We start from the raw sequence: 14130 nt of genomic DNA on the forward strand, positions 1-14130 counted from the left end.
GTTGACCAACACTATTTGCCACTTCTCTTTCCACCTCAGATCCCTTTCTCACCACATTTCTCTCTCAATCCTCATAATCCCCCCACCGTACTTCTCAACCTCTTCAATACAAGTTAAATATTTGCGTGCACATCAGGTTGCCTGATGTTTGATGATGCATTACAATATGCACATTACAAAATATAAAGCTACTGCTGTTATGCTTGTTCTCTTTCACCCAGAATAAATGTCACAGAAAAGGTGATCAAGCCTGTTCACAGAATGCAGGGCCCACTCAGCTACACCTACAAAAGAGATATAACCAGGAAGCTGATGCCGGCATTCTCATATACCCTACCGGTGGCTCATAACATACATAGGCATCATCATATTCAAGAGGTTAAACAATTAATCTCAAACACATTTAGGCTTGTCAATTCTTCTTTTTCTTAAATTCCAAGTCTTTGCTTCATACACAGGTCATGGGTGCAATCACCCTTTTATACAGTCTTCTATGTGTTTAGCCCCAGATATCTATTCCTCGTGACACTTTGGGTACCAAAGCATGGTCCATTAATGCCCTCTCGACCACCCTCCCATCCACCAACTGGTCCCATGTATACTTAGGCTTCTCTCTCTTCTGAAAGACTGTTTGCCATTATCAACTTTTCAAACACTTGAACAATATCTGCTCACCACTGTAATTCTTACCTGATCTTACCTCTCCATCTGTCAGCTCATGTCCTAGCATTGAGATAGACTATATCATGTCTACACTGCCATTCCTTTCAAAATTGTTTAAATAAATGCAAAAGGCCTCCCTCTTCTTTTCACATTTGTTACCACCAGGACTGCATGCACTCTATATCTCCCATTCTAGTTTCACTTTCTTCCACATTATACGTGGACACTTCCCTACTCCACCACTTGCCTATCTCATCACCAGCAGTGGCACTCCCAAACTCTGAGTCTTTCCTTCTCTTATAATTTGGTTCCACTCAAAACTAAATTCTGTGTCTTTATCTCAAACATACCAATCTCATCCCCTTTTTAATTGCATCTATACCACATCCACTTGAATTTAAAGGCCCATTTACTAGGGATCTACTTGGAATCCTTCCAGACCCATGCCATTTCTTTACATAGAAAAATATAGAATGATCCTTAGACCCATGAACTCCTTCCCATTCAATTTCCTTCTGAGACACACTTGGGGTCACAGTGGCAGCATTCTTCTCCCCTTTACTACAGCATGCTGTGGGACCCAGTTGCTAACTTGGTGGTCTGAGTTTTAAATTCCCATGCAGGACTGAAAAGCATCACGTCACTGCAAGCCAGCACCCCAGCTCTGGTGGGCAAGGAGTTGAGTGTGTGTGTGTCTGTGTATAAGGTCACAGCAGTACCTGTAGATCTGAGCTATCTGGGAGGGTAGTAGTTGTTAATCATAAAAAGTCCGTGTGATCCAAGACCATGATGAATCATAGGAGTATCAGGAAGTAGTTAAGAACAGGTTGAAGAGGACAGTATAAAGGAAAGACAGCAGTAGTACAGAAGTATCATTCCTTTATGAGTAGATATTTCAAGTTTAACATAGACATGATGTATGTTACCAGTATTGGGATCTTGTTTGTTTTGTAAAATATTTTGAATTGATGACAAGGTATTCACCTTAATGAAGCAATGGGGAATGGCTGTGGAAGTGCTCTCTTACTGCATTAAAACAACACCCAAAGACCTTTATCACGCACAGATACTCTCTTCTCTTCCTCCACAACCACCAAATACCAGCCTCCGGAAACATATTCATAATCATATCACTCACCGCTCCATTAACACACTGAAAGACAACACACTGCTGCATGCCAGACCCCCTGATATCCACCCTTCTGAATCCTCTCTCCCACGAAAGGACAGAGTCCACTTGGCCAGACTGCGGTGCGGTCACCACCCAGCACTTCTAAGCTACCAGAAGAGGCTGGATGACCGCGTTGTGAACAGCTGCCCAGGATGTAACACTTCACCCCATACCATACAACGCATAATGGAAGACTGCATTATACACAATCATGCACGCAAACAACACAACATACGCTCTATAAAGGATTTGTGGGAAAACCCAGTTTCGGCTATGGCATTCCTTGGGGAGACAGGACTGCTCGGACAGACAGTCTAGGGAACGACAACAACAACAACAACAACTTCAGCAGTGGCTGGGGACAGGGAAACCCTTCATGTATGAGGTGCTGAGATGGGACATGTTGGGTTTTAGTGTGTGTGACATGGCTGTATGATTTGATCAATAACCCCCCATGTAATGGGGAACTTTTGTTCTAGGTACCGAAATCATTCACTTACGTATACTACCTTCAGATGAACAAGGACATCAGCCTAGTTTGAAAGCTCTCTAGGTAGTAGCACTGATTTTCACTGTTTAAATGCACCTTGGAGTAAAGTGTCTTGGGACATGGATGGTAGATTCTGTATCATTTTATTTGTAAAAATCCAATTTTGCTGTCCATTAATACATAGGTCAACTTTGTACTAAAGAAATATTTTAGAGCAATGAAACGATGACTAACAGTATTTGACCACACACACACACATAAACCTGCACGTGCACACATATATGTGCCTGTATGACTTTTTATTATAAAAAGTTCCTGGCAATGATCATCAGGTCCTTATGTCTGGGAAAAACTTTGGACTATCATCTGGTATAAGGATGAGTGTTTTTGTCATCAGCTTGTAGAAATAGTAGTGGGGGGGGGGATACCTACTGGTACCAAGTCATTGGTCTCTTATTAGTGTTAAATAATAATAATATTAAACAAGATTGTGTATAAGATGCATACTGTATCATGATTTTGGTATTTGCAACTGAAATCAGAAAATACATTTCACTAACAACCCAACTTTATTGTATAGAATGGAGGTAGTTGGAAGAGTATTGAAATTGTTGTGTTTTAAATAGATTTCAATCATGCATAACAATCTAGTTTGTTGGAGGTATGTAGGTGAATATGACCATGGTGATCATATTTAAAGAATTACTCCTTATGCTTTAGAGTGTAGAGAATGATTTCCTTAGCTGAACATTTTAGCCAGGTGGCAGCTGGAATAAATTTATAACAAGCTATCATTCCCTTTATATTGGGGAATGGCTGAGGCAAATCTACACAAGAAAATGTACAGTAATACCTCTATAAATTGGATCAATTGAGTGGGGGGTGGACTCCTTGTTGAAATATCCAGGGACCCCCATTTATCCTACTACTCACGCAAAATCACAAACATTTTTTAGCATCCAAACTTAATACGTGTACTACAGATAATAATTGTAATTTTAAACTACACTTACCTGTATTTATGCATGTTACTTCTATGCTCTGTCATAAAAAATAAATTCTGGAACCTTGAGTCTAGTGATGGGAATTGTTGTTGCCAAGTCCTCTGTACTCTCTGCTAAAGAGATGCTAGGTGTGGTGGCCCTGGAGCTGCTTTTGCTTGAAGGTGCGTCTGACACGATATGGAGACTGGCTGAAGAGATGGATTACATTAAAGAGGTAGATAACACTGTGTGCATTGAAGGGACAGTGGTTTAAAAAATGAGATTTTGTTGAATCTGCTTTGCATCCTGCAGCTTGAAAATCTTCATCCTCATGATGTGTAGCCCCTCAGTGTTCAGCCAAGGGCCCTCCAACATTATCAATAAGTCTGAGGCAGATTGAAATTGCTTCTAGCCCAGCTGCCAGAGATGGAGCCCGCTGCACACCTGTTACCTCTTTTTCATCTTCTTCCTCCTCTGGTTCATTCAGCAAACTGCCAGCTATCTCCTCGTCAGTCATGTAGTGGTAACTAGGCATGTTAAAGTCCTCCTGCTCAATTTCTTCCTGTCCAGCTTGATGTATCACATCCACCATCCATGAAGTTTCAAACCCCTCAAAATCATCTTTGCCTTTTGCTGGAGTTTTAGGGGTCTTTAGTAGCTTGCACCAGCCATTTCTGAGAGTTGACAGGGACACTGTCTTCCAAGCCTCATCCCAGTTGAATATGGCATCTTTCACTGTGTAAATCTTGAAATTTTCTTTTGTTTTCTTGGCTCTGCAATCAGTATAGCCTGGTTCATCCATCCCATCATCAACCACAAGGCACTGCTCAGGGAACATATTCTCGTTGTGTCTTTTGGCACTCTCACTGTTGCCTTGATCCATGGGCTAGATCATTGAGGTAGTGTTGGGAGGGAGGAACAATGTCTTTATGAAGTTATCCTTACTACATAGTCTGGATGCTGATGGGTGAGCTGGGGCATTATCGAGAATTAGGAGTGCCGTCACTTCACCAGATTTTATTCCATATTTAGCTTGGTGGTTCCTTACAGCCAGGTCAAATTGCTGGTGAAACCATTCTTTAGCAATGTCCTGGCTGAACCAGGCTGAAGGAGCCCCATAATATACTCCACTGGCAGCCTGTTCATGATGTCCTTGATGGCAAGAGGCTTCTTGCTCTTGCCAACAGTCACATGTCTGAGACAATGTGAACCATCTGCATTTCCACATGCCAGAATTGATATCCACTCCTTCATCACTTTTTGTCCAGAAGTGCTAGAAATTTCCCTGAAGGTCTGGGAATATCTGGGCAGAGCATGCCAGAATAGCCTAGTTTTGTCAGCATTGTACACCTGAAACTCTTGTAGTCCTTCCCTCACCTTCAACTCGTGCAATTTTGCAATAAAAGGGTCCACAGCACAAGCATCAGCATTCAGCAGCTTGTCTGTGATTGCTCAGTTCCCCAAACCATGGTACCTCCTGAACTGCCACAGCCAGCCATCACTACACTTAAAATCTTGGATCCCAAGGTGGTTTGTTAAGTGTTGTTGAATGTCCAGGCTTCTCACAGAAAGCCCCTCAGCACGCAGCTGCATGTACCACTTATAAACTGTCTTGTCTAAGTTTTCATGGTGGAGTTTTTGTGAGCAAAACACTTCGGTGCCTTTCCACCTTCAATTTTTTTTTACCACTTCCCTTATTTGGTTCTTGGCCTGCAAAATATGGGGAGTCAATCTTTTAAGATTGAATTGGGTCATGAGATCCCCCCTCTTGGTGCCTTTTTCATTCAACTTGTTCACCTTCAGTTTCTCACTCTTGCTGAGACTTTTCCTCTTTCCTTTTCCGGATGATGTAGAAGAAATGGCACTAGCCTTGGAAGCCATCACAAAGCACAAATAGGACAGCAAATAGCACAAGTGAGGATTGGCCAAATAACTGTATGTCCAATTGGTAGGGTGACACAACATAAACTAACCAAGGAGCAACATGCGTCACTGTGGGTGGCTGGTTTGGCAGGAAACAATACCGGATGCCTGCTGCATTTATCGCTGCCATCCGATTTAGATAAAAATATTCTGGTGGCTATATAGAGTCCGATTTGTCCAACTCTATATAGTTCTGTAGTGCAAGAGGGCACATCCCCACTGCACATTCCAACATAGGAAGTTGGTGTGCTCTATCCACTACCACTATTTCACCATATAGCCACCATCCTCAACATCCACTCAAATCCAGAACAGGAGAGGGGAGTGTCCCTTTGGTCTGTCATATGTTTGTCCATTCACATAATTATATCCATCCATTCCCATGTTGTGTATTCACTTTCAGATCAATTGGCATACCACATATATCCAAAGATCATTTCATTCATTCATCTGTTTTGTTCCAGGTCTTCTCAAGGGTTTACTCGTTAGTTTTTCCACATTCATTCTAATACTTGGTCTAACCATTCATAAAATACCAATCGTATTTCTTAAACTCTTCATCATCTTGCAAGGGAACTAGGATAACAGGTTGATCAATTGGTTGATTGATTGATTTCCCTTAAAGAGTGCAATTCAAATTCCCTTCCCTCTGCTTGAACTGCAGTTACTGGCAGAAAGTATAGAATACATTTGGGTAGAAAAGTAATATCTTAGAGATGGATATATATGTACCAAAATCACATGCACATATCAAGCATTTCATCCCAAATACAATAATTGTGTTCTTTTAAGCCTCTTACACTCTAAGTCTGCTCCATGGAGTGCCATAGGTACAATTACTCTTTCATACAAATTCCTCTCTGCATTCATTCCTGACATTTACTCATTTCTATACTCAAGTTCACCTCCACATTAACATCTCTACTTACCAGAACATGGAATACCAAATACTTGGAATTCCAGAGAGTGGTGCTGCTGTAACTCAAAATCACCCATCACCTTTGCCTTCACATTAAACTCTGCCCACCCACATTTTTAGATAATTCTGAAACTCTTCTCCTCTTAACTTGCCTTGAGGACCATATGCCTGCGCAAACACCCACTCCCTAGTCCATTTTCATTTTTACCACATATTTCTTGATGACATTTGCAATGAACTATGTATTTGTACATTTTATCATTCACCTACCTTCCCTCTTCTTACCTTGTCTCCATTCCAGACACCCTGCTGAACATTCCCACATTCCTAAACTCAACCTCACCCCTCCCTTTAACTTCATTTCACTCGAAACTAATGCATCCGAATTCTTCTCATATACTGCTGATCTCCCTTTTACCCGTACTCCACATCCATGCACATTAAAGAGAGAAATGTACCAAAAGTGTGTTTCACAGTCCCTTCATTCCACCCCAGTTGCATTTTACTACTTGACAGGGGAATATAGGGGCAGCATTCTTATCCTCCCTCCCATACAAGTAAAGGGGAAAGGAGATAGAGCCCTAGAGGTGGTAAAGGAGTGATTTAAGTAGGGCAACAGAAAGGATGCATAGTACAAGTTAAAACATGTCTCAGCATTCCTTTTTTGGGTGAAGATTAGTTATACAAGAGTATTGTATGACTGGTCTATAGGGGACCAAAATCCCTGAAATGGTGACACAAACTTGGGTAGTCAGCACTCCAGTGATAGTTTGTGTCAGTCTATGAAAGGGTTAAGGTAAGAGTTTATTCACCTATGAATCTATTTGACAAAAGGAATATTGTGTAAGAGAGAAGGAGAAATGGGAGGGGGACAGACGAACAAATGAGTGGTATTTAAGTGCAAAGTCACCAGTTTAAACTTAGTTTGCAAAGTCCCACTGTATTTCTCTAGTACAAATTTAAGGGACCAAGTATGAGTACACACATGTAGTGTTCCTGCAAGATGTCTCGGAGAATTATCTCCCTGCTGCCCATTTTCAAAACCCAGGGGTTTCATTTCTGTGTGAAGGTTTAAATTTAGTTTGTCATGAGGGTTTATGGCCTCTGTTGTCAGATTGGGCTCAAGATCTGGATCAGCTTTGATTGTATTTTCTCCCATGTAAATACAACACAGATTAGTAAAAGAAAGAAAAAAAAAAAAAAAACTCTGGGCATTTCCAGGCACAGTAGGTATCTTGAGTTTACATTGAAAGAGACTTGTGGCAATAATGTTACACAAATTTAGTTTCATTAGTCATATTTCAGGAGTTAACTATTTTATTACAATTTTTAAATAGATTATTGTCTTCATGCAACAGCTCTGTATGGTGGAGAGAATGAAGCATTGGCAACGGAAAATGTTAGGGAATGTCTCGGGCAGCTCCTCAGCAAGTTTAATCTTGTGGTGAAGGGCCTGACTCCTTCCCATGGAATGGAGGGGGGATCACTTCGATTGCCAAGAAGAGGAGGAGGAGGCATGGACAGTGACCAGCGGAACAATACAATCCCGAGCACCAACAGAATAACGTGACCTTCCACCCTATGACCAAATAGGTGCCCATTTGTGTATAGTATATCTTTTGTGTTATAAATAAAAATGTGATTGAAAAGACGAAGTATTCAATATATTTTGTTTTTCATTGTGAAGTGCATGGACATAGTTGTTCCAAAGACTTTTGGAACCAGTGTTCATCAACCGGAATAAAAAATTTGGGATTTTCTTTACCCTTTTATTTATTTTTTATGATCATTATTATTTTTGAAATGACTCAAAATTTAATTTTACGGTATTTGGTACTGGACTAGAAGGTAGAGCCGTCTGTTGGCTTTTACCGATTGACATTCCACATGAAGCTGTGGGACAGGAAACCACAGCAGCAGAATCCAATGAGCAAAGCAGATGAGTGCTTGCAGGCAAAGTGTAAAATCCTCATTACTTCAATATGGGGGTCTTATCTGCTGACTGTGCCAACCTGGTAGTGTGGCAATTACTTGGGATAACTGTATCACCATCAGGCCTTTGTAGGTAAAGGTCCTGTCTCAATGTTTGGAATAACATTCACTCATGCTTAAGCAGGACAATTGTTTGGGTCAAGATTTCAAGTGGTCTTGGTGATGCAGTAGACTTCCAGTGAAAGACACCATGGTAACCTGAAGTGGGGCCAAAGCTGAAAGTGGATACGTCAGGGACGGTTGTAGCTCGTTGGGCTTATAGAGGGATCTTCAGGGTTGGATGGTCTCTTTCACCTAGTACAGGAATATTGGTTGATATTTGACCATCGTCCTGGCTGTTCATCTGTGATGTGTATCATAACTAAATGTAATTTATGCACCTTGTATCAATGGACATACCATGTATTATTCCAAAAGCAAATTGAACAAGATAAAGCTGTAAGAATTCTAAGCTGGACAACACGATGCAAGGCAATGTTAGGTCTCCCTATATTTATCTAGCCAAAAGATTTTGTCTAACGGTTAGTACATAACTACCATTCGTTTGTAAAATGGTAAATTTTATATGAATACATACAAAATATAATAAAGTTGGATTTTATTTACCCTCCTATCACATAGAAATATCTTTAAGCGAATGTTGGAAGTAATGTAGATTTAATAAAAAGCATAAACGAATTTACTTTTATTGACCTATAGTCTACCACATTTTTGAAAAAAAATAAGGGGCACGTGTTAATTTACTGTTTGGCAATGAAAATACTATCAGGGTAACTGATGAGAACATGAAGACTCGATTCCTAACAAATTGAGGAAACTGCGTGTGAAACGCCGCATAGCCGGTTGTTGGAAGTGCCGACATGCTAAATTCTCATGAAGTTGAGATTGAATGGTAAACCTGGAGCACAATTTCTGCATAAATTTCAATGGGATCCCAAACGAAATTGATATAAAATCGGATCCTTTTTAAACTGACCAAATGAGATTCGTTTGTGGGTGTGATGTTCACTTGTTTTAAGTTTCCCTTCACCGCGGCTATAGTGCGACTTCTTGCCAGTAGGGGGTGTACGGGGGGTTGGTACGAGGTGCAGGGAAGTGGATTAGCCAAAGAAAAAATGGAGCTTGCAAGATACTGCAAGGAATTTCAAGGTTCAAATGGGGTAAGAAAATAAATGATACGTTCATCCACTGGTATGAAGTATAAAAGTAGTGATATACCACCGATATAGTCGAACTGTTAAATGTGAGTGTTCTGCTGTCGACTAGTACTACCGAGGTGGCTAGGCGTCTGACTGAGGGGGAGAGGTTGTGGTCGCCCCTCCTCCCAGTTATAGTAATTTTGTCGCTTTTCGTGTATTTCCTTGTACGTGAACTGGTGTACTTTTAACGGCAGTTGCATCTTATGCTATGGTGAATGGTTAGCATAATAAAGTGAAGGTGAATCAAAATCGTAGCATAGGAAAAGCATGGATGAGTTGCCAAGCTCTGTGAAAGGTGCCGTATCGGATCCTGGTAACCTATAAACAAGTGAATGAAAAGACAGAACATATTGATGAACACCAAAAATAGTGAAAATCTAGTGTTTTGCTTGAGAAACCTAGAACTGGTGATACTACTTCCGTGATGGAGATGGATGGGAGACACCATTTGTAAATATGACAGCAGTGACTAGCAAAATTTGTATTTATCGACTGATACTCATAGTATGAAAAATGTATAAGCAGGTAATACAAAATTTAATGAAATTGTATTTCCAATTTTATTTATGAAGTGATATTTCGTAAATGGAGGTCGAACGGTAGATATGGCTACATGAAGTGTTGACCATTTGGTTGGTGGATCATAGAGGTGAGATCCATTTCAGACTAAGTTCATGTTTTAAGGGCACACATTCAGTATCCAAGGTAATGTTGACAGTAGGTAAAATATTTAATGACTTTTTATTTTCTGTAATGTCAACATTAAAATGTGCGCTCTTTTTTTCTATTGAAGTGCAACGTATGGGTGCTTGCTTGGGTGGGCTTCAGCTTCTGCAAGTGTGCCAGAGTAGGCATCTTGCCATTTCCTATTCACTGTTGATTAGTGTTAATTATAAATTCTATTGAAGTAACTATTTTCACCGCAATGACTAGTGCAATATGCAATTTTCTGTAATATTGCACTGCCCTGCATATAAGAATTTTCATACGTTTTGCTCATATGTGATTTGCTTTAATTGAAATTGCTTCAGAAGTGTTTATAATAATCCCAATGTTTGTGGCAAAATATAGATAGCAAAGTAGAGGCACCCAAAAGTTGCTAGAATGAAGGGCAAGTAGGTCACACTGGCTAGAAAGAATTTGTAGTCATTTAAAGCATTTCCATGTAGGAAAATGCAACCATCGATATGGCTATATTCTGTAAATTTCAGTCACTTTTGTAATACCTATCCTATTCTATTCTAACATTAAATAGGCGAAGGCTTCAGAAAACAATAAATATCTTTGCAGTGGGACTGGTTTTGTCTTAATATAAATATACCAGGTAGATTTTGCCAGCTATTAGTAGGTATTTTTATGAGGTTGCCAGTGTATGGCATTCATTGAAAGGGTATGGTGTATTTTGTTGCTAACAGATTTCTTAACAGGAACTGGTAATATTGGTGATAATATCTGTTGTATGGTAAAATTCAGGTAAAATTCCAGAATCACATGGAATCACAAACACGTGAAACTCACAATATCCAATAGCACGTAACTTAACCTCATCTAACCTGATGTAACTATTCCACAGAAAAAGTAGATCTTTGAAATGCAAAAAAAGAAAAATGTATTTGCTTGAGACTGGAATAAAACTAAAAATCAACCATATCAAAGTCTGACCTACCTAAACAGTTTGAGAGAAAGATTTGTAATAACAAATGGGAGACTATGCTACCAAAAATTACCAAGCAGGCTGTGATCACCACAAATCACTGTATGGCAACAGATAGTTTCATCCAAAATTCCATTAATTTGGAACCATTAATAAGTACCTGCAAGATGGACATCGGATATAATTGTCTTACTGCCTCTCATCTCCAGAACTTAGACCCTCACCTTCATTTAGAGTTGTCGGGCCAAAGGGGCGAACCATTTTGTTGAGATCCCAAGATCTCCCATGTTAATGGTACCATGAACCGTTTTAGTTGAGATCCCAAGATCTCCCATGTTAATGTTACCATGAACCCTTTTAGTTGAGATCCCAAGATCTACCATGTTAATGTTACCATGCTTTCTCTACATTTGCAATTTCAGAAAGCTGACATCTGGCAAATGCCTCCCTCACATTACTATAAGCCACTTACATAGAAACTCTGACAATAGTATAACACAAACATTATTTTATTTATTTATTTTTTCTCCAGAGATGTACAGGAGAATCACATAATCAATGCCATCCATTGTGTAACTGCATGGTTTTGGTAATTGAAACTAGGTAGCAATATTTATATTTCTTGCATTTTTTCACATGTGGAGTGCTGACAAATGGTAGCTGCACCTTCTTACTACTATTAGTCATTGTCATAGAATAATTTCCACACCAATACAACACAAAAAGAGTTTTGAGTTTCTTCTCAGAAAAACCAGTGGGAGGGCATGAGGACCATTGCCAACTACTGTGGGTTTGCCACTTGTAAAACTGAAGGCAACATTTATGATGTATAATATCAATAAGATATGTTTTATAAGGTATCCACACACAGAGAAAATATAGAAAGATTAAGCAGGGCATCTATATTTTGGCATCCATTCTGAGAATGGATTGGTTGATTGACTGAGGCACATGAAATTTATGAGATATTCTTTGCTAAGCATATCTCGAGTAAACTAGTGCCTGTAGTAAGAGACACATGTTATGGGGAGCTGAAAAAAATTGAAATGTAATCCATTGGGATTTCATCTAAAGAAGCTCAGGGATGATATTTGTGCTCTGCATTTTGTGGTAGCAGTCTGAAATTCTGAAAGATCCTGAATATTACATTGGAGATTGTCCAAAGTATAGGGATGTGGTGTTGCATGAGACAATGGAGAATATAAACACTAGTCCTGCTGCCAGATTGGCTGAGGACTGGGACCAATATAGGACTCTGAAACTGCAGACTAGAGCTCTCTCATGGAGGGGGAAAAAGAGCTATGTCAGGGGCTTTGTTTGAGATGTCAAAGGCCATTTCAATGCAAATTACCTCAGATCTGATGACTGAGCTCTGAAGAAACTGCTCCAAATTTGTGAACCAGATGAGCATTGTCTGAACAGTTGACAGGCAATTAGTTTCAGATATGGGTAGGTAGAGTTCATTGGGCTGAGTACTTAGAACAGTTATACATGACTGATCTGAGAAGCCAAATTTCCTAGGCTAGTGTTCATGTGATAGTTGTCAGTCCCTTGATAAGTGGATTCATATTTTCTGAATGAGTTTAGATATGTAAGGCTGTAAATTTGAAGGGTGGAAATGTGGCTGGCATTTGCAATATCAGTGCAGAGTTGCTGAAAGCTGGAGGAGTTGCCATGATCTATGGATCGCATGTCCCTCTGATTGGACACATAGGCTGGTCATTTGTATCTAGAAGGGCAAAATACCAGCAAGATTTGGACAGTTTTCATGGTCTTACGTTGCTCAGTGTCTTGGACAAGGTCTTTACCCTGTTGCTAGTATGGCTAGTTCTAAAGGCTGGAAGAGTGAAGTGAACATCAGATCAGATCTCAAGAAGTCATATGATTCAGTTCATCATGGGGTGATCTGGGATTTTCTATGGAGTTGTGGGATTCATATGCGGACTATTGACTTGTTTGGCTTTCCTGTTAATTCAGGATTGAGGCAGGGGTGCATCCTTGCCCTCGTACTTTTCAACACTTGCGAGGTGTGAGTGTTGGGCAGTTGTTGATTAATGTCATTACAGTTATTTATTGATGACACTGGTTGCTAACTGTTTTTGCTGATGATGATGATGTATGTCGGCAGTTGCTGGAGGCCCTGGTCTCAGCCCTTGAGTCACTGCACATGGTGGTACAACCACTAAGATTCCAGATCTCATGGATGTCCATGTGTTTGGAGGTTTACAGTATGATACATTTCAGTCTGTCCATGCTTGTGGGAAGGTCTTGATGTCGAAAGCTTCTTATATTAGGTTATGCTGGGAAGTCCTTCACAGAATTTGCATGGCCTATGGTATGGACTCAATTAACATATGGCATTGTTGATATTTATGTAGGTCTAAAACATGCATCCTCAAATCACATGTGCTTCCTGTCTTGATGTACAGCTGTGAGACAGTCAACTAAAGCTAACTTGAAGAGGTATCTTAGCATCTTTGGAACCATGCACCATCTGAGAATTATGGAGTATTGGTGGCATGATTGTATCAAGCCAGCATCTTTAGAACCATGCTCCATCTGAGAATTATGGAGTATTGGTGGCATGATTGTATCAAGCCAGCAATTAATCTGTGAGACCCAGCTGAGGCCTGTTACTAGTGATATTTGTTATTGTCACTTGTAGTTGTATACTTCTCTGATGTTGATCACATGCATAAAATTATTTACATGAGACAACTCTAGGTGGAAGGGATAAAATGAACACACTTTGAACATGTGGCTGGAGCAAATTGACAGCTCTTGCCAAGAATTTATTGTAATTGGAAAAGTGGGCAGCATATGAACTTGCTTGGTGACACTGAGAAATGGAGTATGTGCTCCCCAATGCTGATAATGATCAACTTCTGAAATGTTTTAATCAGTTGAGAGCATGTTATATAGTCCTTTTGGTACATCTTTTAAATTATCCTGTGATCATTTCATGTGAATGTGGTTCAAATAATTGTTATCTGTGTACCTAAAGAACTATATAACATGCTCACAGTTGACTTAAAGCAGCAGCACACCATGTATCTGGGACACTGCAAACAGAATATAATAATGATTGTTACATACATATACCAAAGGGTTTTTTTCCCTTATAAGGGAGGTAGCC

At 39.9% G+C, this 14130-nt stretch overlaps 2 protein-coding genes across 20 annotated transcripts in view; both read left to right on the plus strand.

The window, feature by feature from the left end:
- The window catches only part of Cdk12 (Cyclin-dependent kinase 12), a 50940-nt gene extending 42219 nt beyond the window's left edge, over positions 1-8721 (plus strand). For all 4 annotated transcript variants that reach the window (XM_076204382.1, XM_076204384.1, XM_076204383.1 and 1 more), the window contains exon 11: positions 7508-8721. In XM_076204382.1, the coding sequence (XP_076060497.1) occupies positions 7508-7719 (212 nt within the window). In that variant the 3' untranslated portion in view covers positions 7720-8721. The remainder of the gene's footprint in view (positions 1-7507) is intronic.
- Positions 8722-9165: 444 nt separating this feature from the next.
- The window catches only part of gek (serine/threonine-protein kinase gek), a 320798-nt gene continuing 315833 nt past the window's right edge, over positions 9166-14130 (plus strand). For 10 of the 16 annotated variants that reach the window (XM_076204399.1, XM_076204393.1, XM_076204402.1 and 7 more), the window contains exon 1: positions 9166-9301. The gene's annotated coding sequence lies outside the window, so the exon portion shown is untranslated. The other 6 variants (XM_076204410.1, XM_076204397.1, XM_076204398.1 and 3 more) reach the window with 6 other exon arrangements.

The sequence above is a fragment of the Oratosquilla oratoria genome, chromosome 21, assembly GCF_046742065.1.
Source record: "Oratosquilla oratoria isolate Oo_2021 chromosome 21, ASM4674206v1, whole genome shotgun sequence".
Taxonomy (NCBI): Eukaryota; Metazoa; Arthropoda; class Malacostraca; order Stomatopoda; family Squillidae; genus Oratosquilla; species Oratosquilla oratoria.